The 22,839-nt window shown below is 38.3% G+C and overlaps 2 protein-coding genes across 9 annotated transcripts; one reads left to right on the top strand and one right to left on the bottom strand.

Moving 5' to 3' along the window:
* Positions 1-1,051: 1,051 nt before the first annotated feature.
* Positions 1,052-8,566, bottom strand: LOC104456249 (endonuclease III homolog 1, chloroplastic). 3 transcript variants are annotated; one of them, XM_010071006.3, is made up of 11 exons: positions 8,369-8,566; positions 8,102-8,226; positions 7,328-7,394; positions 6,327-6,395; positions 5,503-5,621; positions 4,049-4,115; positions 3,452-3,543; positions 3,111-3,248; positions 2,927-3,031; positions 2,108-2,188; positions 1,052-1,457 (listed from the first exon to the last, which is right to left on the bottom strand). In XM_010071006.3, the coding sequence occupies exons 1-11, from the start codon at positions 8,526-8,528 to the stop codon at positions 1,344-1,346; spliced, it is 1,137 nt and encodes a 378-aa protein (XP_010069308.1). In that variant the 5' UTR covers positions 8,529-8,566; the 3' UTR covers positions 1,052-1,343. The 3 variants fall into 3 exon arrangements, with proteins under 3 accessions (XP_010069308.1, XP_010069309.1, XP_039156893.1); XM_010071007.3 differs by having other exon boundaries at positions 7,328-7,391; XM_039300959.1 differs by lacking the exons at positions 8,102-8,226; positions 8,369-8,566 and adding an exon at positions 7,548-8,076.
* Positions 8,567-10,303: 1,737 nt separating this feature from the next.
* Positions 10,304-22,308, top strand: LOC104456247 (hypothetical protein). 6 transcript variants are annotated; one of them, XR_001981028.2, is made up of 12 exons: positions 10,304-10,783; positions 11,607-11,785; positions 12,189-12,702; positions 14,510-14,684; positions 15,461-15,571; positions 16,138-16,396; positions 18,890-19,138; positions 19,471-19,540; positions 20,241-20,416; positions 20,583-20,648; positions 20,989-21,055; positions 21,836-21,911. XR_001981028.2 is itself a non-coding variant. In XM_018861745.2 (11 exons), the coding sequence occupies exons 2-11, from the start codon at positions 11,648-11,650 to the stop codon at positions 21,979-21,981; spliced, it is 1,905 nt and encodes a 634-aa protein (XP_018717290.2). In that variant the 5' UTR covers positions 10,305-10,783; positions 11,607-11,647; the 3' UTR covers positions 21,982-22,308. The 6 variants fall into 6 exon arrangements, 4 of the variants coding, with proteins under 4 accessions (XP_018717290.2, XP_018717296.2, XP_018717292.2 ...); XM_018861745.2 differs by lacking the exon at positions 20,583-20,648 and having other exon boundaries at positions 10,305-10,783; positions 21,836-22,308; XM_018861747.2 differs by lacking the exons at positions 10,304-10,783; positions 20,583-20,648 and adding an exon at positions 11,293-11,359 and having other exon boundaries at positions 21,836-22,308.
* Positions 22,309-22,839: the final 531 nt, after the last annotated feature.

The following is a 22,839-nucleotide window of genomic DNA, read 5'->3' as shown; positions in this document are numbered from 1 at the left end:
GGTCGGGAGCTGATGCTGCTCTTCTAACGAGGGCATGGCAAGCCCAAACCAATTGTTGAATCTAAATGGATCTACTGTCTCACTCGATAGACTAGACGTCCGAGCGACGCTAGGCGTGGTAGGATCTCATACGAAGAATCATTCACCGTATTGTTTGTGGAACAACTTTAAAAGAAAGGCTGGCCTGGCGAATTCCGCTCGCCAAGCGCCCACGAGTCTCTCTGAGGCCAAGAAAACTCCCGGCCCGTGACAAAAGCTCAAGTGTTATCTTTTTGACATAAACAAAGCAGCGACCGATCTAGGTAGGTTGCCTTTGAAAATGCCGCAACAAAGGGACCATTAGGTCTTTCAGATGGTCTAGCTCTCTTTTGGAACTCGAATGGTACAATCCAAAGGGCAGCAAATTACTAATACAATCATAATTACTTTTGTTTGTGCACCTTCTACTACCCTTGAGCAAAGTATCTATTGGGATCAAATAAAACCAAGTCGGTCATCGACCATGGGTCTCTATCCGGTGATCTTGATGAGGTCGTGTATCCGTGGGAAAAAGATGGACATAAGGGTGTTACTTGAAGCAGAGTGAATGCATTAATAGGTGATTGGGGCTCACCAGATATTGGTGTAAAAGGATGTAGATTCACTTGGTCCTACAACCCTGATTTTCAGGATCTTGTCAGTGCAAAACTTTATCGAATCCTTGCAACTGTAGAATGGAGAGGATATTACCAAGCAGCTTTAGGCTTTGGCCCTACCACCCCTTGGGTTAGATACTATCTTCAATAGATATGATAGAATCCTCAAACAATCTAGAAAATACCAACAGAGAAAATTCCAACTTCAAACGCATAAATGAAGAAAGGTTATGTTGTGCCTCTGTTTGGCATCCGCTTTCAGCGGTCTTAAACCTCGCACTCCCCAAACAAGTAGGAACATCACAGCGAATAGGATGCGGTGGGGGGTCGGAAGTGAATTAGGCAAACTTAAATTTATGTTGTGGACGAAGGCGGATGATATAGCACATGACATGCAATATAAATACCCAAAACAATAAAAACGCTTGGTAGTACAAGATTTTAAGAAACCCAGAGAAGGAACATCTACAAGAATATACAAAAACAGAATACACAATGTTTAGGTTCCCCGTATCAGAGGCAGACAACCTTTCCATACTGCACAAACAGCCTCTGCACAACAACAAAAAAAATGGAATTGAGATTGAGGGACCTATAGAACTTGACCAATCTCTGGCTCTTTCAGAATCAGAACGATAATGCCATCGCAATGACCATCAATCAACAAATCAATCCCAGAAGGATTACAAAAAAGTCAAAACCGCATGCTCAAGACTTCTTCTTAAGCATTGTCTCCTTAAAAGCAGATGGGCAAAGTTCATTTACACCGCACTTATCGCAACGAGGCCTGAGTGGAGTGCATATTGTCTGTCCAAATCCCACCTGCATAGTTCATGCAATGAAATAGCTACTTTTCAGCAGAATTGCCATAAGATCTTGTGCATGGTCATTTTGCTGCAAAAATGAAAGTCAAAGACATGTCTTTCAACATGTGTGCACACTAAAATGGAATTTTTTAAAACTATTATGCCTATCCAGATCAAATAATCTCGTATTCAGTGTGCTATAGGCCTCCTAGTATTTCTACTCTCGCCTTTTGGTAAAGAACTACACATTACTTCTGTAGGAACTGGAGTTCCTAACTTCTTACAATAAACAAACACTAACGGACTTCATCATTTACCTACCTAAGTCTCACTAGAGACTAAAATCACCACCTCTGCCTAATCAAAACACTAATTTATCTTTAGAGGCATGAAAGGTAAAGCACTTTCATACCAAATGAGGAATGAGCGATAAGCAAAAGAAAAGGAAAAAAAAACTCATGACAATAATAAAATAAATACAATCGCCCTTCTTAATTTTAATGGAGAAAATATTGCTGTTTACTTGTGCTTCATGATACATAGTAGTGAATTTTCTATGTGATGGGCCATGAATCCAAGGAATATTAAGCCAAATGCTGCTTCAAGACAGGAATATACTTATCGTGTAGACTCTGGCACATGCATGTGTAAATGAGTTGTACTTACCAAAAGAGGGTTAATAGGGACCCATTCTTCCTTTGGCAGCCAAAGCTGCAATGCCTCTCTAGTTTCTTCAGGAGTTGATGTCTTCAAGTAAGAGCCAAAATGAAAAGACATGTCGAAGTTAAGATTCAATTGCTGTAAAGTATACTAGACCTTTTTTAGTTCAGGCTTCTTCCGGCTCAAGAAGGAATAAAAATATGAAACAGGATCAGGAAACCAGAATGTTCTAAATGCAAACGAGGTAGCGACCAACTGAGGTGACTTTTTTAATTTATTATTCAGACAATTGTGGAACAATTTTTAGTGCAAGAACAATTTAAGACATCCATTCTTATGAGTCACCTCATGATGTGATAGCAATAATTTGATAATGGGAGTTAGCAAAAGAACATACAAGCCACATAATAAGGTCTAAGTTGACAATCTCCCCTTGTTATAACTCTGAATGTTGATTAACAAGTTACCAAATTCCACCTTGCATTTTAGTCTAGAATTTTGTGATTCAATATCATCTCATTTGGAATAATTTTTCATTGATCGGCTGAGAATAGTAATATTTAAAATAAAAAAAAAAATAAAAAAGAACAAGAAAGTTTGAGGAAAATGAATTCTCAGTTCACTGCTATATAGTGTTAATACGAGATTTCAAGAAGTCACAACCTGTAGAAGAAGCGGAGACTAAATTACGCAGGATTGTTCTTGACATTATTCTTTCCAGAAATCACAGGGAAAAGCAAGAGATACTTGATCTTTCATACCCAGAACTTTGACTTTAGTTTCATGATGACTGATTAGACATGTTAAGGACAAGCAACGACTTACCTTCTTTCTGCCTGGTCTGGAAACCCAACCAAGCCGATTACATATGCGGTGCACATGAGTATCTACACATATACCGTGGACATTGTCCCACGCAATGTTCATAACCTGAAGCAACAGTAAACAAAAAGTCCTAAGCGACAGGAGAAAAATCATGGTTTAGCTTAAGTAATGCGAACAATCTTACCAGGTGAGCCATTTTAGGGCCTATTCCTGGAAGCTGTAGCAGCTCCTCCAGTGAGCTTGGAATGTCTCCATCATACTTAGCTAGACAGATTGTGGCTATTTTTTTCAAATTACTAGCCTTTCTCGTGTAGAACCCAACCTAAGGAAAGCATAGGAAGTTAAGAGGGTAGGTTTAATATGACAAAGCATGAGCATACTTGCAGCCACATAGAAGATATGAGACTCATCAGTGAAGCTCTATCCCAATTTTGACAGCATGGTACATGCCATACTTCAGCGAAAATGGTTACAACAACATGGGAAACAAAATCATCAGTCGCAAGTTGATTATGTGAAACATACAGGATAGATTAAGCTCCTAATAGATTCCTCATCAGCTTTGTCAATGGCATCAGCTGTAAGCACATCATTTTGAAGGAGTCTCTGTACTGCACCTGCTTTCCGAAGTATTGCAATCAGTGAAAGACCAAATAAATCATGCACGAGAGAGACAGAGACAGAGACAGAGACGAATAGAATACAAGCAAAAAAGGAGACCCCAAAAAATAGAAGAGTATTTAAACTCAGAAACAACAGTCTTAACACTGTTGTACAAAAAAATCCTTATACTCCAGACGCACAGAGTCGCTGTTTAAACAGAGTGAAATGGTCTGGAGGTTCCTTAAGGTCTCATTTAAGTCTTAAATCCTTCAAAAATCCACGTCATTAATGCTTCTTCCTCCTTTCTCACACAAATCAGGACCCACCATGATGTTTACAAAGTAAGACACCAGAACACAAGAACTTGAAACCATGGAAAGGCACAAGAAATTTATAATGCAGAAGTGAAAATATTGCTATGCCAGATACAGCCCGAAGAGCACAAATTTCATGACATGATGGGAATAAGAACAAATCAATATCTTAAGATGATGTTCATAATGCAAACAGTGTACTTTCCATGTGTAACATGATCCTTCGTTTGGCTCGACAGGAGTGATGAAACCAAGACAGCGAACCTCCTTTCCTATCAGGAAAAGAAGTAAAAACTTTTGTTGATCTCCACAAATAATCAGTATTGAAATGAAACGAAGGCATCATTAGGCATTAGAAATTCAGCAACATGTCTACCCACATCTAACATTATCAGTGTACCAAGAAAGTGGCCTGATAGGAAGCAACAGTTGCATCCGCCATAGTTTACCTTCTTAACTATTTTTAAATAGAGTTTATAAATTATTTGAGGAAATTACTTCTCCATGTGCTATTAAAAAGATTTCAGAGTACGTTGATTCTGTTAAGATATCCCACATTTTTCATGTGCACTGCTTGTAATAGTTTCACATATATGTAGTCTTCTTCAACCTTATAGTTCAAGGTTTTGCCCTGGATTTTCTAACAAATTAAATATTGAAAGGAGAACAAATCAACCTATATCTCCTATTGGAAAAATTCACACAATGCAACAGCCACATCAGTAGCTAAGATTCAGATGGAAAAGCAAAAGCCTAATCATGAGTTGATACATGTCACCTATTCAAGCACACCACTCTACATGAACTGTAGTTACTGTACAAGAGAACTGTTAATAAACAAACATGCCATGCAGAACACTCTGTCCATTGTAATTTCAGTCTGTTAAAGACCAGAAATTGCAACAATACACCGCAACAGTCATAGGACTAGATGCACATAAATCAGCTTTAAGCAACCTATTTCGTTCGCAAATTCAATAGTAGCATCTTTCCAACAATCATTTCCACGACGACAATGATTCCTTATTGAGATTTGAAAAGCCATAAAATTTATGTCATGGCAGAAGGTGCTTTCACATGGCAGTGCACAAAAGCTAGAGGAGGTCCGTGCATATTATGTAGCTCAATTCGGACCTGGGCAAGTCCTTAAAAGGCTCACGGGGAAGAAACAGGCAGGAGAACCGCCTTGGGTAAGAGAACCCGCGATGTCACCCCCGTACTCCCTCTCTGTCGGGAAGACAAAGATAGACATGGAATTAAGGGACCTCACGGTGGTGAAGGTAGACACCATGTCAGGACTTCTGTTCTGGTTACCATCAAGTAGGCAGGTATAGTAGCCTCTCGCACCTGGGGTGAGTGAGGGTGGGTCACTGAGATACTTTGAGGCAGTTAAAAGCCCTTTCCATCATCCTCTCAAAAATATGAAACATTATGTCATTTTAACAAGATTGCCATTGCACTGTATGTGTTAAAATCCGGGTTGCTCAATGATAAAAAACTTGACAGTATTTGCATGCAGCAACAGAAACCATTGTAGAAACAAATATTCTTGTCACAAAATTGCATTATCAGCTAAAAATTAATGCACAGTCCACTCTAACACGTCAGTGTCAGAGGTTTGTGCTTATCATCATAGTTTCCCAGCTATTTCTATCATACCTTAGGAGGAAGAGAACTTCCAGCTTTCTCACATCCCATGCTGTCCACTGGAGCATCTTCAGAGGATCTCATCATGCGAATTCCTTCAAGAACTTTTTCCCAGTTTGAAGGTGGTGCACCTGTCAATTTGCATCAATCTCTCCAAATTATAACACGGAAGGTAAGACAAAAGAGCTTCACGTTTTTTGTTTTTAAGAAAATGTCATAAGTTTGTTTCAGGCAGGACTGTCTTGAAGAGTCTTCTTCTTCCAATTTCTTCTTCCCTCTGTTTTGTTTCATGGTTGAACCTGAGCTACATTAATATGTACAGCTCTGGTGTACTTTGACTTTACCATGTTTTATTTTCAACAAGGTTTCATTATTTATCAAAATAAGGAGGAAGATAAGTTTCCAATATCAGAAAAGTGTCCTCTATCAAAGTTCCCTTCAGTCCATCTGATCATCCTGATACCATCATGCTTAACTGCTAGATTAGCATTTGATGAAGCTCATCTTTGGTTCATCACAAACCAGCAGAAAGGAAGTTACAAAACAGAAAAATAGAATAGCAACTAATGCCTTAATTGAAATGATGCATGATCTGAGCATATTCATGACAAATAAAAAACCACCTAAAGATTTTAGACAAACAAATGGATCAGTCATCTAAATGTCAATGAAAGGCCAGCAGATTTAATACAGAATGATTAGAAATACTATGCATAACTTTCTGCTATAACCAACATAACAACAACAGGTACAATATACCAAAGCTTTTTTCATGCCTATCATCACAAAGAGCCAAAAGATAAAAGCCATTTCACACATTTATATTCCTCTTTTACCTTTTGGCCTCACTTGGGAAGCAACTCCATTCACCTGCACAATGACATTTGAGTTTTGTTTTGAATGTCCTGCAAAATCCCATTAAAGGACAAAAGAACGTCTCATGAATCCAGAACAACAGTGGGCAAAGGGAATTTTTCCTAAAACAAATTGGGTGACAAACCAAAGATATACTTACAGCCAAACATATCATAAGTTTGGATCCTCCTGAGAACCAACATGGTCCAAATAGAAAATATGAAGAAACTAAGGGTACGTTTGTTTCAAGTAAATTACTTTTGGTGGAAAATGTTTCGACAGTAGCTCAATCCCCAAAAAGTCTTGATTTTTTTTTCTTTTTCCCCTTTGAGTAATAGAAATATCTTTCCTTGTTGGTACCAAAGTAAAATGAATTCGACTACAATTGCTATATTTCCGTTTACCTCATTTCACGTGCAAATTGAGGATACTCCTGTGAAAATAAGGTGATAAGTTGCTAGACCGATGTGTATGAAAGACATAGCTTCAAAACTTGTCGCCTTGAACTTTTCCAAGAAAAGGCTGCTTAGAGAGACATCGGATAATATCCCAAGTTATAGGTCCATGCATGCCTAACTCAATCGTATACATAACCCTCTGGTAAATAGTGATAAAAGGTGGCAGAGCAATTTCTCTATATTTCTTTTCCTGGTGAAGAATTTGAATGAAAGACTGATGAACTATCAAAACTTTAGATCTTCCTGGCATCACTGAAAGAATTGAAACCACATTTGTACGCCAACAATTATTATGGACAGGTAGATCTATATTGGAAGCAAATGAAAAAGGAAAAGTCCCACTAAACAGAAAATGGTACGTGCAAATGGGATAACCATTGGACTAAACTGATGATGCACATTTAGCTCGATAAAGGGGACATAACATCAGCATTAGCGAACATTGTCCAGCTAGGTAGTGCATACGCAAAGTCAAACTGCACTCCATTTCCATGAAGAAAATCAGTTCCTTGGACAAGGCTTACCTGGGAAGGCAGATCCATTAGGATTCTTGTACGCAAATTCTTCGATGTCAGGTAATTCACTTGGCTGCTAAACAAGTTGTCATAAAATTAAAACGATCACTCATTGAGTCACCCTTCAAACAGAAATACCAAGACAATGAGACATGAGTCAACTATGATACATTATCTATCAGACCGTATGTGTCCTACTACATCTACAGACAAGCCTTATCACACTAACCAGGGCTAGACACGGACCCTCCTCTTGCACCATTGTGCTCTAACCTCCAGGTAAGCTCTACGTCTGCATGATCTCAACCACATATCCAGGTGAACATGCCTTGTCCAATTACTTCGGATGTTTTACTCATATCGAATCTGAAAAGCAGACCAAGCCACTTATCTGATAAACTGGCATGCAGTCAACTCGAGGCACTCTTCGTTAAAATATCTGAAGACAAGAGTGGCTCTCTTCCAGCATTCGACAGCCTCTTCCGAACTGGACACATTCGCATAAACTCTCTAACTAAATCTTACAGGGTACTCCGATCAAACCTTACAGAGCCAGACCAAACATACCCAAGATGCAATTCCTAGTAGACACAATCCGACGTTATTACTGAAATTCTCTAAGAACAGAAACGGAAACAAAGCCCGAGTGGGGACCGTCCAGAGGGAGCTACTTGATGCGAAAGGAAGCAACTTTCCCCCGTAAAACGACGTTCCCACCACAGGTACAGCTACCCCGGGATGATAATCTGAATGCGGCATACTTAGAAGGGCGATTCAGTTCACCTTGCGGCTAACAAGGGGTTCGACTTTAGGCTGCTTCTGCTCGGCCCGAACCGCCTCCCCGGACCGCTTCTTCTTCCTCGCGAAAACCCGGACCGCGGGCGTAGAAGGCCCACCCGGAGCTTCACCTGCGAGCCATCGGAGAGCCAAAAACAAAAAAAACAAAAACAAAAACAAAAAGCGAAGGCGAGCAACGACGGTGGAGATCATTAGTAGAACGCCCCCTTTCGATTTCGAACCACATGGGAGGACCAAGGCAAAGGAGCCGACCTGGTTCGGGCGCTGAAGAAGAGGAGGCGGGGGCTTCCGGGCGGCGCCCGGAGGAGAGGCGCGCCGTTCGCCGCATTCTGGCGGGATGGAATCGCGGGAACTGGCAGGCGAACGCAGTCGACGCCGGAGAAGTGGAAGATGCAGCGACGACGCGAAACATTTCGTTCGTTCTATTTTTTTTTTTTCTTTTTTCTCTTTTGTCGGGAAACAGGAAAGGTGATTTTCACGTTTTCGTACCAGCTTTGCTAGAATAATAACCGCTTATTGTTGTGCATAAATTTTTGAAAGGGTGAAGTTTACGATAATTTATAATTATTCATAGTTAATTTTTTATGGTTCAGAATATGCTCTCATCCTCATTAATAATTGTCGCTCGATTATTTCTTTTCTTTTACAAAGGGATGACACAAAGTCTATCTCAAAAAATCGAGATGATCTTCTTCCCTAACATGACCAAGTGATAGTAAAATATGGGCCACAAGACTTTATGGAGAAAATCAATGAACTTTCTCAGCTAATTTCAAAATTTGACTCTTGTTTAGATTTATCTGATTATTTATTACAAGCTCAAGTTAAGAGATAAAATGATAAGAAACAAATTGAAATCGGTTGACATTTCAAAAAGCAAATCAAAGTGCCACACGATGAGCAACAGATCTTCATTTATGAAATTTGGATCAATGAGGTGATTTTTTTTCCTCTTTCGATTCATTATTTTTAATTATTTTTTTTTCTTTACTCATTCGTTTGACACTGGTCTTAATTTTAGATCATTTAAGAGCCATTTTAAAGCAATCTAATTTGAGCAAAAGGACTAAGAAGCCAACTCATCACACAGTTATTTTGTTATTTGTTGCAAAGCTAATGTTTTCGATGTTTTTTTCATATTTAAAATTTACTAGATAATAACGTTAATGATTTTTTTGGTAAATGATAATATCTTCTACTTGTAATTATTTGTATTTCAATATCTAAGAGATCTTTTCTTTATTTGTGTTCAAGAAAATTTATGATTTTGTCTCTCAATTTGAGCTTGCAATAAGGAAACATAACAATAAAGAACAAGAAAAAAAAATTAGAATTAAAAAATGAAATCAGTCGAAGAGTTTTTGGTTTCCCAAAAAAGGTGTTGTGGTTGAAGTTTGACCATCATTTCGTCATTTCACGGAAGACAGTCATGCTAGTAGGTCCATTTCCACTTTGTTATAACCTAATGCAGTGTGATTACTCCATGAACTTTATGCTAACGTATAATACGGTCTATAAATTTTTAATTTGTTCATTATGATTCATGAATGATTGGTATATATTTAATTTGATTATCGGATAACGTAAAAATGTTCAATATTGTGTTAGGTAATATGAAGGTATTTAATATTGTCTTTTATAAATTTAAATTTATAGATAATATTAAATTGATCATGTACTAAAAATTTGGAGATCATATTAAATAATTTAAAAATTCACGGACGAAATTGCTAACTTATGTATATAAAAAATTATTCGTGTCATTATCCTTTACAAGAAAGATAGCTTTTTTTTTTTTTGTTGGCAATTGACAAATTAAAATATCTTTTTTTCTTTTACTCTATAATATTTTGTATCAAACTAATCAATGAAATTTGAATTTATTTTCATCACCTTTCATCGATTTTTCACAATCTAAATGCCCTATTACCCTCAACAACAAAATATCATCAAATCACGCATCCCGTTCTCACTTTAGCTATTTTTTATTTTTTATTTAAGCCCTATCCTTTTTTACCAGGTAGCCTCATAGATATATTATACTAAAGGAAACAACCCACCATGAAGAATCAAATAGCTTGAGAATTTTAAAGTAAAAAACTTAATAAAAAAATGACGGAGGACTTAAATTGGCGCCATTATCCAGGCCTGACTGACTGCCTCCTGCAACTTTTGCACCCGTGGCAGTTACACTTTAATGCTCTCTCCCTCTCTCTCTCTCTCTCTCTCTGTCTGCAGAGATACGCAATCTCTACCTGTTCTCTCTCTGCTCTCTCTTTCTCTCTCTAAACCAGTGTTGGTTGGGAGCATCCACTCTTGCGTGATCAACAATGGCGTAACAGCTCTCTCTCTCTCTCTCTCTCTCTCTCTCTAGCTGCCGGTGCCGGTACAATCGCGGCGCCTTTCACGCGCCTCGAAGCCGCTGAGCAGAAGGGACAAGGAAGTGGAAACGGGCATCGGACGGACTACATTCCGAGCGCGGGCGGCTCCGATGGACCGGACGACGACGGCGACGACGACCTGCGCGCTTGCATGGGCGGAACCCTAAGCCTCCTCGCCGGAGTAGCCATCGTCCCGCCGTGTCCACCTCTCTCTCGTTCTCTCTCTCTCTCTCTCTGTGAGTTTCCTGTGCGTTTGGAGTGTCTGTGAACCGGAGCGCGCTCGCAGGTGAGCCTTGTCCATGGCAGTCGACTGCACTCGCGCGTGAGAAGCAAGCGCCCGCCGCCGCGCGCGCGTTCTCTTCTCGCTGCACCAGTGCTCCTTCGTTCTTTTTGATCGCCTGAAGATTCGTGTGGAATCGCCTGAAAATCTGTTTGCTGTATTACTATCGGCATTTTGAGTTTTTTAGTGTTCTGGCGAGGGTTTTTGTGTTTAGCGAGCGGGATTTGGTGAGAGTTGAAGGAAAGCACGTGCGTCTCTGGGGTGTTTTTTATTGTTTAGCGAGCAAAATCGTGTCTTTTGATGGAGTTTTGTTTGTCACGAAGGAGAGGAAAACGATCAAGCTTTAATTTTTTTTTGTCCTTTTTTTTTATTTTCCCTCGTTAGAGAAATCTGCATTTTTCTGTTTGACTCTCTGATCATTACGAATATGTATTCTTCTGGGTCTTGTCAAGGGGCACTACTTAAGTATACCGAGGAAATGTCTTGATTTTCAATGCATTGGTTACACGTGCCAGCGCGAGAGAGACGGTGCCTTGGAAAGCACAAACTTCCCTCAATCGAGTGTTTAACAACTGTTCCAAGGCACTCACTTACAAAACCCTTCTTGTATAATTTATACTGGTGGATAGCTTGTTGGATACTTCCTGCTTTTCATTTTACCTATGAAGATGGATATAGGAAACTCATGCTGAAGCACTAAGTGCGCAACTAGTTCTCATCTTATCTGTCATCATTCTCTTTCCTTATCCATTGTTTTTGGTAGTTGGCAACTGGGTAGCCTTGTTAAATTTCTTTGCAAATTTACTATTCTATTTTATGCTCACATTAGATCAAGGAAGGGGACCCCTGCACAAAGCATAGGAGGCAACCATGGCTTTATCAAGTGTATCCCCAACTGAGGATGCTGTCAGGGCATTTCTAGAATACTTGGTTGATCCTCTGATTTCAGCTACATCTTCTGTACGAGACTCTCCATCACCTTCTCAGCAACAATCGGTCGCAAAGCAGGTCATTTTTGAGAAGATATCCTCTTGACAATTACTATTTTTTTGCTTTGATGTGATTTCCATTGCATTAATTAAATTCTTCTTATCTACGTAGCTTCATGATCATCTTTTATATGTACCTCTGTTTTGAATGCTAGTTGTTCGAAGTAGCACGGGAATTCGAAGTTGAAGAAAAAAAAATCTGGAGATTTGTTCTCATTCGCATCATGTGAATCTTTGGCTAGACAGAAATTGAAGAGAAGGGATTGTTGTTGCTTTTTGATAAGCTTTAATGCTCTAGGGTTTGGCTGTTTTCTGGCTTCTGTTTCTGCATCACCTTTTCTATGCTTCGTCTTTTCTTGGATAGTTTAACTGTTTAGGTCTGAGCAACGGACGATTATTTATTGAACAATTTTTTTTGGCAGGTGCATGGAGTTGTCATATTGTACAACTACTACCATCGGAGACAACACAGACAACTAGAATTTCTGGGTTTTGAGTCATTCTGCAAATTAATTGTGGTTTTGAAACCTCCTTTACTGGCATACATGAAATTCTTGCAAAGAAATGATGATGCTGAATTAGTTGACCCCGAAAAGCAGCTTTCCTTGATGGAGAAGACTATCATGAATGCATGTGATCTGTGTATGGGGTTGAATGCGTCAAAGGATATTCCAGATATAGAAGGATGGTCAATTTCTGAAGTTGCTGTTTTCTTGGTTGACTCTAGGAAAGAGAATTGCTTGTTGCTATTCAGCAAGGGGGTTTGGTCATTGTTTGAAAAGGATGTGGATATCTCCAATCAGAGTTCAGAAGCCATGCCGGATTTGAAACAGTATAAAAAGAAGAGGATGACCAAAAAGCCCTTGAGAGATGATCCGAGCATTAATGAAGATGCTATGCAGCAGCTTGCATTTTCATCAGTCAAGGAAGCCACAGGTATGAATTAGGTTTTGGTGTTATGCATGGATAAAACTGCAAATTTTTGGTTTAGTTAAAATTGGCAATCTGTATATTCTTAGCCAATATCTAATTTTGTCCACTCTCCTGATTTTAATTCATACAACAAAGATGATGGAAATTTGAGGATTTATAGGACATTGTGGATTTTGATGCTACAGAAATCTGCAAAGGGCTTTTGCTGGGAAATAAGGATAGGTATCTCTTGATGAAGAATTTGCGTTATTCAAGTTCAAGCCTAGTTTGAATTACCAAGTTAGCAATTTCACATGATGATAGAGCCAAACCATGATGGCTGGAGTTATTTCCACGGAAGATGAAAGCATAGTCACTAGCCATTTGCCTTCATGTGGAAATGGTCATGGGAAGATTTTACCTTGACCTTGGAATTTGACAGGTGTAATGATCAAGGTCCATTCATGGGCAAGAGACTGCAAAACAAAATAACAACCACAGCCTCATGCTCAGCTCTCCACAGCTTTCCCAAAGGAGAGTTGGGAAAGCTCTAGTTCAGATCATTAAAATTTTTTGGTGGACTTCACTGGATAAAAAGAATTTGCTCAAAATTATAAGCAAAACCTGTGTCATTTTATTTATAGTGAAAGTTGTGGTAGGTGATAAAAAAGATTATGTCCAATTAGTTAATTGGATGGAGCGATACACATTAATTAGTGGAGATTAGTGAAGCTGAAGGTTCGGAAACCCATCTTATCAAAAAAGAGAGGCGTGCATGACATTTGTGCAATGCTATTAGTCTGCACATAAGAATCGTTTGTGTAAATATTTATCCTTTTAACAATGCAGTCATAAGGAGGCCAGACCTGGCTGTATATTGCTAATGCAATTTTGACTCGTGATAAGAATATAAAGAGGGAAGAGGTTAAAATGGACATGGACAGAGTGCACGATCAAGTGTTATGGGGTTTTGGCTTTAAGTTCTAGAAGCTTGAATTGGATCCTCTGTGGTCTGATGCGGTCGCCTTCTTGTTTCTACATTTTAGAAGAGAAGTAATACAGATCTTGGACATGAAGATACTTAGCAGCGGCTTGTAAATGGGATTATCTGATCCTTTTTCTATAAGGATAGGTTTGAGAGTCAGGTTTCAAGTGAATTTGAAGTGCTTATCTAGTACTTAAATTTTTTTGCCAACTTGAGTCTATCCTGATTTTGTGGTTCTTATGGAGTTGGAAGATTAGGTTATCAGCAACTTTGGCACTATCTAACGCTTTTAGGGTGGTAAGAAGATGAAAGACTGCAATACATCTACTTACTGACGAAAGAATTGTTTTTTGTGGGAGGCTAGTGTGTTAAATGTTAAGATATAATACTCTCTGTTGAAGCAGTCTTCGCAGTAGGGTAAGTTTTGGAGAACGTGAGATATTCTGCTTCGAAGGACCCATGATAAAATGTAGGAAATGTGATTGGTCTTAGAACCTATGAGTATCAGACCCCTTCAGTAAGTGGGTTTCCGTTGTGGATGACCTTCAAAGAGACTGGCATTTGGATATATGACTGAATTTTAAAGAGACCACATTCACAGCACTTACATTACATCCAATTTTTACTGTAGATGGGTCTATTGTTGAGCTTACAACGTTAGAGTTCAATTTTACTTTAGCTCTTTCAAGTATTCAAGTATTCTAATTTGTCTTTTGACTAGAATTGCACATACTGTAATTTTAATTCCTTGAAGTCGTCAGTGTTTTAGTACCTACTATCTATTTCTGTTTTGTTTGGCCTGCCAAAAGGATTGACATTTGAATATGGTTTATCATTGCTGAACAGCCATTAGTCAGGCCCATCTTTCTATACTAGAAAGCCACACTGTATATTCTCTGGGTAAAGAGAAATCAACATCTCGCTTCTACATAATGCAATGGACCCAACCTACTAGTGAAGATGCTGTTCAGGTCCCTATAAAAGATGCCATTCGGGTCCCTATAAAAGATGCCATCGACAGGTTGGTGTATGCCAAACTTTGTGTTTGGTGTCATTTGCTAAGCATGTTACTTGGATACTTTGCTCAGAGCGTCTGTGAAAATATTGCTGAACTTTATTCTCCATGTCATTGCTGCGTTATACAGACTTCTTGCTTCTCTTATTATAAGATTCTAAAATATGCCTTTTTGGCTGGTTTTACTGAACACTTTATGCATAGAACGATTGGGTAGATCGCCTATCAATTGGCTCTTCTTTCTTTTTCCTTTTTTTATTTATTTTTCTAGTCAGAAAAAGTTATTATGCATCCATGTAAGTGGCACTGAGGGCTGCCACTGCATTTACAAAATAGTTTTTAAGTAACAGATTCCATAATTATAGGAAATCAAATATAGTAATTAGAACCAAAACAAGCATTCAGGAACAAGCTCCATAATATCAACAAACGCTACTATGTTTCCCCTCAACACTTTCCTGTGCCTTTCCATCTGAGTAGATTGATAATTGCTGGAGGATCTCTGCTGGTTCTTCTTTTTTATAAAAAGAGGGAGGTAGGAGTGAGGGAGTTATTTTCACCCCCAATAATTGCTGGAGGATCTCTGCCTGGTTCTTATATGATGTCACCAAGCTTGAGCTTGTCCTCAGCAGAATTGGCTATTGCCCATTGAACTTCCGCCATAACTGAGAAACCCAATACATGCTACGGGAATGTGGCAATTGGGAGTGAGGGAGGGAGAGAGAGTTAGAGTTATTTTCTGCGCTTTCTTTGACGAGGAAAATGACATTATTCTTCTTTAGCTTGCAGGGACCTTTGATCAGGAAGGTGTCACACAGATGGACAATAACCCCAGTCGTTGAATATTTCCATGTGCTACCCTATGCTGGGATTTTGTCGGACTGGTTTTCCAGGTATGTCATTATTAGATGATCTTCAAATGAGTAATGTTTTCATAATTTTGTCATCAATGCTTAACACCTAACCCACACAAGCTAAAACTTCAATCTCAAAGGAGCGATTAAAGATATTCCAGCTCCCAATCTCAAGCCATTTAAACAAAGGACGCAGTCCACTGGATTCTCCTTGCAATTGTAGAGTAAAAAGCATCAGTAGGGTCCTTTGGCATCTACTCTCATTCCACAAGGAATTGAGGACCCATTTCCATCCTTGTACTTGATGAAGCTTGATAAGACACATTATTTCCTCCTAAAGCATTTGCAAACTCCAATTCCATTGTTACATAGTCTCTATTCTATTTTAGGGCCTTTTTTGGGTACTCCTGGTCTCTGTTAGTCCACTTCACATGAGCCATTAGATCATGTGCGCTGGCCTACAACCGAGAGTACCTAATAACTTTTCTATTTTAGAACTGCAGCAGCTGTTGAATTGATCTAGCTAATTTTCCTTGTTTACAACCGGTTATTATGAGCTCATTGAGTCCTCATTATCAAAATTGTCTTTTTTTCTGTCACCACAGGGATGCATCTCCAAATCATCTGGAAAGTTTGAAAGTTGACTCTGTAACTGCACAAGTAAAGATGGACGAAGATGAGGTCTCCATTTCAACTGAACAGAAATATAATAATATTCCTAGTTGCAAACCAAAGGCATCTTACACCAAGAGAAAGCTGAACTCTGTTTCAACTGAAGAGAAATATAATAATATTCCTAGTTGTGAACCAAAGACATCTTACACCAAGAGAAAGCTGAACAACCTGCAAGATGTCACCAATGAGGTTAGACCTTCACCATCCCCTGAGGTTTCTTACCTATTAAAACATTTCCATTTCGGCTATTTCATTAGATGCTTTTGAGTTTTATAAGAGTTTTGTGGGTGATTCCAATGGCCGTGTCCTTGAAGCTTAAATTTCTGGCTTAGGCTAGATTTATCAATGCTATAGGTTGTGTGTATTTGAAAGATAATTCTTTGGATAATTGGATAGTGAAAATTCCTGCTCACTAAGAAAGAAACTTGCTTATGTCATTGTGAGCCATCAAGCTTGTTGGTTCATCAAAGATAAGAACAACCCCTTAGACTGGTAGTCAATGAAAAATCCTAACCTCATTGAAAAGTTACCCACCTGTAAAAGCATAAGTGTGAATGCGCTGAGCATCACTACTAATGCAAGTATAGATTGCTTAATTACCAACATAGATTGATGAATCACTATATTGCAAGTACAAAAGTGGGAGGCTTGTTACTCTGCTAGGAATGTAATCGACCTTCTACAGAAGTTCCGGATGATTTGTTTTCTTTGCCAGATGAAAAGTCATTAATAATTGATAGAATATTAGTTATTGAAATGCACAGATGGTTTCAAGAATGCTATATTATTTATCTAAAATTTTGGTGGCTTGTACTTAGGGTTAGCACAATAAATAGAAACTACTCTGTTGAAATAGTTATTAATTGATGTCAAATGTCGCAAATATCTATGAAAAATTACTAGAGCACCTGGACATTTACCAACCTCAACTTTCGTGTGATAGTACTTTGAAAAAGTTACTAACTGATGATAGATGCTAAAAAATATGAAATATTACTAGAAAGTTACTTACTGATGATAGATTCTGTGATTACTCAGCACTTATGTGGAGATTTATTAAGCCATTAAAAGAGTACTTTGGATGATAGCTACCTATACAATTGGGAAGTTACTAAAGATATAGGACATTGTGCACCTCAGATATTATGGGCTTCTACCATCAGTTGCCACAGGAAATTTACTTGCTGATTGAAGTAAGAAAATGTTGATAGAATTTCCAATATTAGATGGGCCAACTGTTCTCATGCCCCTTTATGTTCATTATGTGGGCCAACTTTACTCATTATTCATTGTATCTATCTTCTCTATATGAATAATGTAAAACTGTTTTGTGTTTCCCTATATTCTGGATAGTCTTGGTTGAATAATCTTTCATCTTTGGCTTATAATTGTAAGTGTATGTTATATTCACTATTAAAGTATAAAGTGTTATTTCCCTACTGAATTTGTGGTTGGCTTTTTGAACAATATAGAAATTGTCAGGACAAAACAAACTTCAAATTAATTGGATGGACGATATAAAAGACTCACACCACCATAGTTATGTAATCTTCCTTGATACATAACTTAATGTTAATTGATCACTCATTGATGAAAAAAAGAAGACAATGGGGAATTAAACTGAATTTAATGACCAATAAGATTTGATGCACAATATTTTCCAAGAGAATCTTTATGTAATTGTCTAGGTAGGTTTCGTAATTATGTTAACATTATGAGCTATGGCTTTTATATAAAATAAATGGAAGGAAAGGGAAAAGAATTTATAATTCCTCATGCACCACTTCCTCAAATCTTTTCATGCTATCATTATCCTCATGATCAAGATAGGAGAGACTACAGCTGGGTGGTAGATGGAAGAAGCAGCCACATGGTGGAACAACCCAAAACTTTACATGGCTCAATGACTTGTGGTTCTTATCCTCTTTTATACATGTTTTATTAGATTAGTTTAGGTAACATAATGAGCAAGGACAGATTTAATGCAAGAGTTAGAAATTGGAGGAAGGAGAGTGGGGAAATGAAAAGGATGTTGAAATAATGGGATAAAAAAAATTGAGAAATTTTTGGAGGAAAATTATACTTTCAGCATGCTTGGAGGAGTTGATGCTCAACCTAGTTTAGCTGGCGTAAATAGCATGATTAGTTGAGAAGTTAATAGGTGGTGCTGAAGTAGTAATATTTGTACAAAGCAGTTATTTTAGTTACCATTCGATATCTTCAATGCAAATGTCATGTGCTTTTCACTGATAGTCTTTTTTTAATTCTTATAAGCACTTAATTTCAATCAGTGGTCACAATCATGGAGTTATCTTACTGCCAGTCCATAAATTGGGGCTCACATTTAGCAGGATTTGCAACCCAATTGTCTTTTATCTGAATGGATTAACATTTGCATGTTTATTTCTTCTGATAGTTTGTCTGTCGTTTCAATAACGACTCATATCTCTTGGACTAAATTACTAATGGACATTCTGACTGGAAACTCTTGAAGAATCATTCATGTTTTAGATTTGGGATTCCAAAGTTGCTGGATACACCTTTTGAGAAATTCTATAATGTATGTCCTATATATGCATAGATAGACTGTCCTTTGTTTTTAAATTGTTTTTCCCCCCTCCCCTATTATTGGGCATCGATTCAGAGTTATGTACTTTTCTAAATATTTACTTGAATTTCCAGGACATGACGGTTGAAAACAATTGCCAGACTGGCATACCTGAATGCCAAGGCAATAAGAGTACTGCTGGAAACAACATGAACAACAATACTATATTGGATAAGGAGCCAATCCTTGGTAGTGACCATGCTTTAGTTACTTCCCAGTCCCCCTCTGAAGATCTTGAGAAAATATATTCTGTGTTGGCTTCTAAAGAACACACACTGTCACAAACTGCTTTAAGAGTTGTTCTCCAGAAAAGGGCTAAACTGGTAATTTTCTTTTCCTGTTAATATGTTCCACAGCGTTTTTTAATGTTTCAAACTGCTGATGTTTTAGTGGTAGCCTGATGCAGCAGCTCAGCAGTTTTTGAAGCTTATCAGTTTAGTGCTGTCATAATAAGTCCTTTTTAAATTTTCTGATTAGGAAGTTATCTCGTTGCCTTTTATATAAGCAAATGATCCAGAAGGTGAATGATCCCTTTGCAACTTTTTGGACATTGCCGGTTGGCTTTGTATTAGTCTTTCTTATGTAACTGACAGTAACAACAATTCCTTGTGACTGGGAATACTCATGTTCTGTTCAACATTATGCTTTCTTGCAGTCCCTTCAGCTGCGAAATATAGAAGATGAGATTGCGGAGTGTGACAAGTGTATCCATACGATATTGAATGGTATGACTGTTAGTGGATTTGCTTTAAGAAGCCAATTTTCCATTATTGAGCTTGTTTATGTTGATATTTATCTTGTTGAGCTTTGATGGTAGACATTGAGGATAAGCTTGTGTCACGACATGAACTCTGCTATGTGATTCTAAATAATTCTCAATGCATCTGGATTGAGCCGTCAGCCTGTCATTAGTTAGCCTTAACGGAAAGATAAAATTCACTTAAGCTCTTTTTGATTTAGGAGAGGCATTTTCTTGATGTCTTTCTAATGATTTTGTATCTGTACTTTGTAGAGAAATGAAGCTCTAGATTGAAAGATTGCTGGCTACACTACTGCTGGCTATGTTATGCAGTAGTAAGGAGTTTTCGTTTGCTTGTCAAGGCAGTTGAATGTTTTGGAGACTTCTGCTTTCTAGTGAAAAGGATGGATGTTCATCGAATGTTCTGTATCTGTTACACATATGGGTTGACTAATTGCTTTTTCTTGATTTCTATGTGTTTCTGTTCATTCTATCATCGTCGTCATTCTCTGATGCGTTTCATCCCTCAGAAGGATAAAAGTCATTATTTGTGTGATTACTATTTGTAATGGGAAGTTGGTTATTAGTAAATGCAAATTAGGGATTGTCTGGAGACCTATTATTTTGCAGTTTGTGACTGATGGATAGTTCTTTAGGATAGCTCCATCTTTTTCGTCTTGTCATAGGTGGAGCTGATGCTTTAGCGCTGAAGATAGACTCCATAATTGATGGTTGTAATTATTCGTGCCTGGAAACTACTGCTCATGAAAGGCCAAATACCCATCTTGAAGGCCAACCTTTACCCCATTGTACTGATGTAAAGTTGTCTGAGGCTGTTATCTACAGACAAAGTCCATGTCAAGTAAGTTCCCACCATGAAAAGTTGCACTTTTTCCTTTTCCTTTATTGTTCTTTTTTCAGTATCTTTTCCTATTTTATTCTTATTGGACCTCTAATAAGATGGTATAACCTTTATAGATGAGGTCAACAAAATCAATTTTTCTGATATTACCATTCTATTAACACAGAGGGACAGCATACATTGCAAGAGATAATGCTCAGATGCAAATGACTGGAAGGATAGGCCCTGTTTGGTGTGTGAAAACTTTCCATTTTCTCACTTTCCACTGAAAATGGAAACACGTCAAAACCGATTAGGTCCTGTCGCATTTTGAAAACAGTTTTCAAGTGAAGACAAGGAAAATTGTTTTCACTTTCATAACTAAAGATTGAAATGCTATTTAATGTCATTATGTTTCCATTTTCATAGAAAATGGCAGTAAACTAGTTTTGTTTCCTGTTTCTTGCATACGCATTTCATTTGTGAAGAAAAATTCAACATGAACGCTGTTTTTAAGGACTCTCTGGAACTGCAATTAGAAATTAATGCTTTCTCTTCTCTGCCGACATATGCTTTTCACATCTTTTCTGCAGGAGTTGGATGAAATATGTGATGCGAACACTTGGATTTTACCAACTTATCATATTTGTGTCACTGATGGTAAGATATATGGAATATAGTGCCTTTTATAGAATGCGAGAAATTCACTCTTGATGGCATCATTGACACTATAAATGGAATTTTCTCGTGTACGGTGGTAATTTCTGCGATGCCCAGAATTCTGAATGTGCAACTTGAAAGTGTGTACTGTTTTTCTAGTATACATAGGTTTGCTTGTCCATGATGTCAGAACAGACTGGGATGGTTATGAACTCCAGAGATGGTCGTGACTTGCAAATACAATTATCTGACTTACTTTAGAAATGTCCTGCAAATTGACTGTCCTTTCCTGCTTTGGTCATTTCTTCAAAGACACCGTGGTTTGCTCCTAATACGTTGAAACTAGGGAATTTCTCCCTGCTTATCTGAAGTTTGTTTGGTGAAAACAAATTCTTGTTAGTAGCTTGGGTACTTGTTTGGCTGGTATGCTTATCCTATAGAGATGGCCATAGGAGGATTGCAGCTATATTATCATTTTGCTTTCACATCTTTAACATGTGATGGAATGTCATGAACTGCTGAAGTGATGAAAAGTGAATGGTTGCAAAACTTGATTAAAATCTGATGAGGTGTTATGCTGTCTCATTTGTCTTTGCGGCATGTCTAGAAAACATGATCCTCCACTGAGGTCGTGTGAAATCTAGATCTCGTTTATGAGACTCCTACCTACTCTGTTGAGATGAGGTTTTGTTGGTAGAAATTCAGTCGATGTATATTATGCATGTTGATTCGTGATGCACCAAGCAGCTGGCTAATGTTGATCTGCACTTCGTCTAAAAGGTGGGTTTGTCGCTAAAGTGACTGTCAAAGGTGCGGATCTCGAGTGTTCGACTGACGGAGACCCTCACTCCACTCCTCAAGGAGCCAGAGAATCGGCTGCAGCCAACACGCTGGTCATATTGAAAAGCACTGCTAACCAGGGGTAGAAGCTGCATCATACTCAGCCACTCATCTGAATTCTGCGTTTTGCCTTCAACATGTATATATGATGGTCCTGTGGAATTCGGGGCATGCGACTTTTGTAATCCGTCCTGTGGGTTGGTAAGTCTTTTGGCTGATGACGATAGGGTCTTGCTTGTGAAGAATTTTAAAACCTCTGCATGATAGGGAACAAAGGCTCTAACCTTGCGGGTGTCATGTTAGCATATTTTAGTCTTAAGACTCCATGGTCCTGGTATATATTAATGGAACCGGAGTGATATTACAACTCTTTTGCCTTTTCCTCTCTGTACACAGCGAGGTAATTTTGAAGACTTGAGTTGTTCGTAAATGATGTTTGCTCTCGCTTGTCATTTTCCCATTTGGCATTTTGGCGAGGAAGGATCTAGGAAGACAGTTCCAGTCATGGTTATACAACTTAAAAATGAAGTAAGCAGGGTCGTTTGTAAAATTGGCTTGCGTTCCTCAACCCTGTGGCTCGATCTTTTCATGGAGTGGAAATAACATGAACCGACAAAGCCTACTTCAGTTGTTATTAAATGGTCTGTCTTTGACGACTGAAGCAACATATTCCCTTGTTTTCTAGTATTCACGCTCTTCCATCTCTTGCATTTTCAGTTTCTATTTGGAAGTCAGATCGGGATTTTGGTTTGGCCGGGAACTCCAATGGATACCTCGATTTGTCTCAAGGTCTAAAGTTGAAGTTACGTCACTTGTGCACGTGAGAACTCTGCCATTAGAAAAAAAAATATACTTCTGTAACTACTTGGTAATTATCAATCATATATCCACAAATGATATAACACGTCCACAGGAAAAAAATTTACTGTTGGATCTCCGAGATG

The sequence above is a fragment of the Eucalyptus grandis genome, chromosome 8 (assembly GCF_016545825.1).
Source record: "Eucalyptus grandis isolate ANBG69807.140 chromosome 8, ASM1654582v1, whole genome shotgun sequence".
Classification (NCBI taxonomy): domain Eukaryota; kingdom Viridiplantae; phylum Streptophyta; class Magnoliopsida; order Myrtales; family Myrtaceae; genus Eucalyptus; species Eucalyptus grandis.
This window is presented reverse-complemented; position numbering and strand designations above follow the sequence as displayed.

Coding starts and splice junctions, on each gene's coding strand:
- LOC104456249 (XM_010071006.3), bottom strand. CDS start 8,528: ATGTTTCGCGTCGTCGCTGCATCTTCCACTTCTCCGGCGTCGACTGCG. Junction 6,396..7,327: donor TAATGGATCTGCCTTCCCAG/GTAAGCCTTGTC, acceptor GGGATTTTGCAG/GACATTCAAAACAAAACTCA. Junction 5,622..6,326: donor TTCCCAAGTGAGGCCAAAAG/GTAAAAGAGGAA, acceptor GCAAATTGACAG/GTGCACCACCTTCAAACTGG.
- LOC104456247 (XM_018861745.2), top strand. CDS start 11,648: ATGGCTTTATCAAGTGTATCCCCAACTGAGGATGCTGTCAGGGCATTT. Junction 11,786..12,188: donor AACAATCGGTCGCAAAGCAG/GTCATTTTTGAG, acceptor TTTTTTTGGCAG/GTGCATGGAGTTGTCATATT. Junction 20,417..20,988: donor ACAGACAAAGTCCATGTCAA/GTAAGTTCCCAC, acceptor TCTTTTCTGCAG/GAGTTGGATGAAATATGTGA.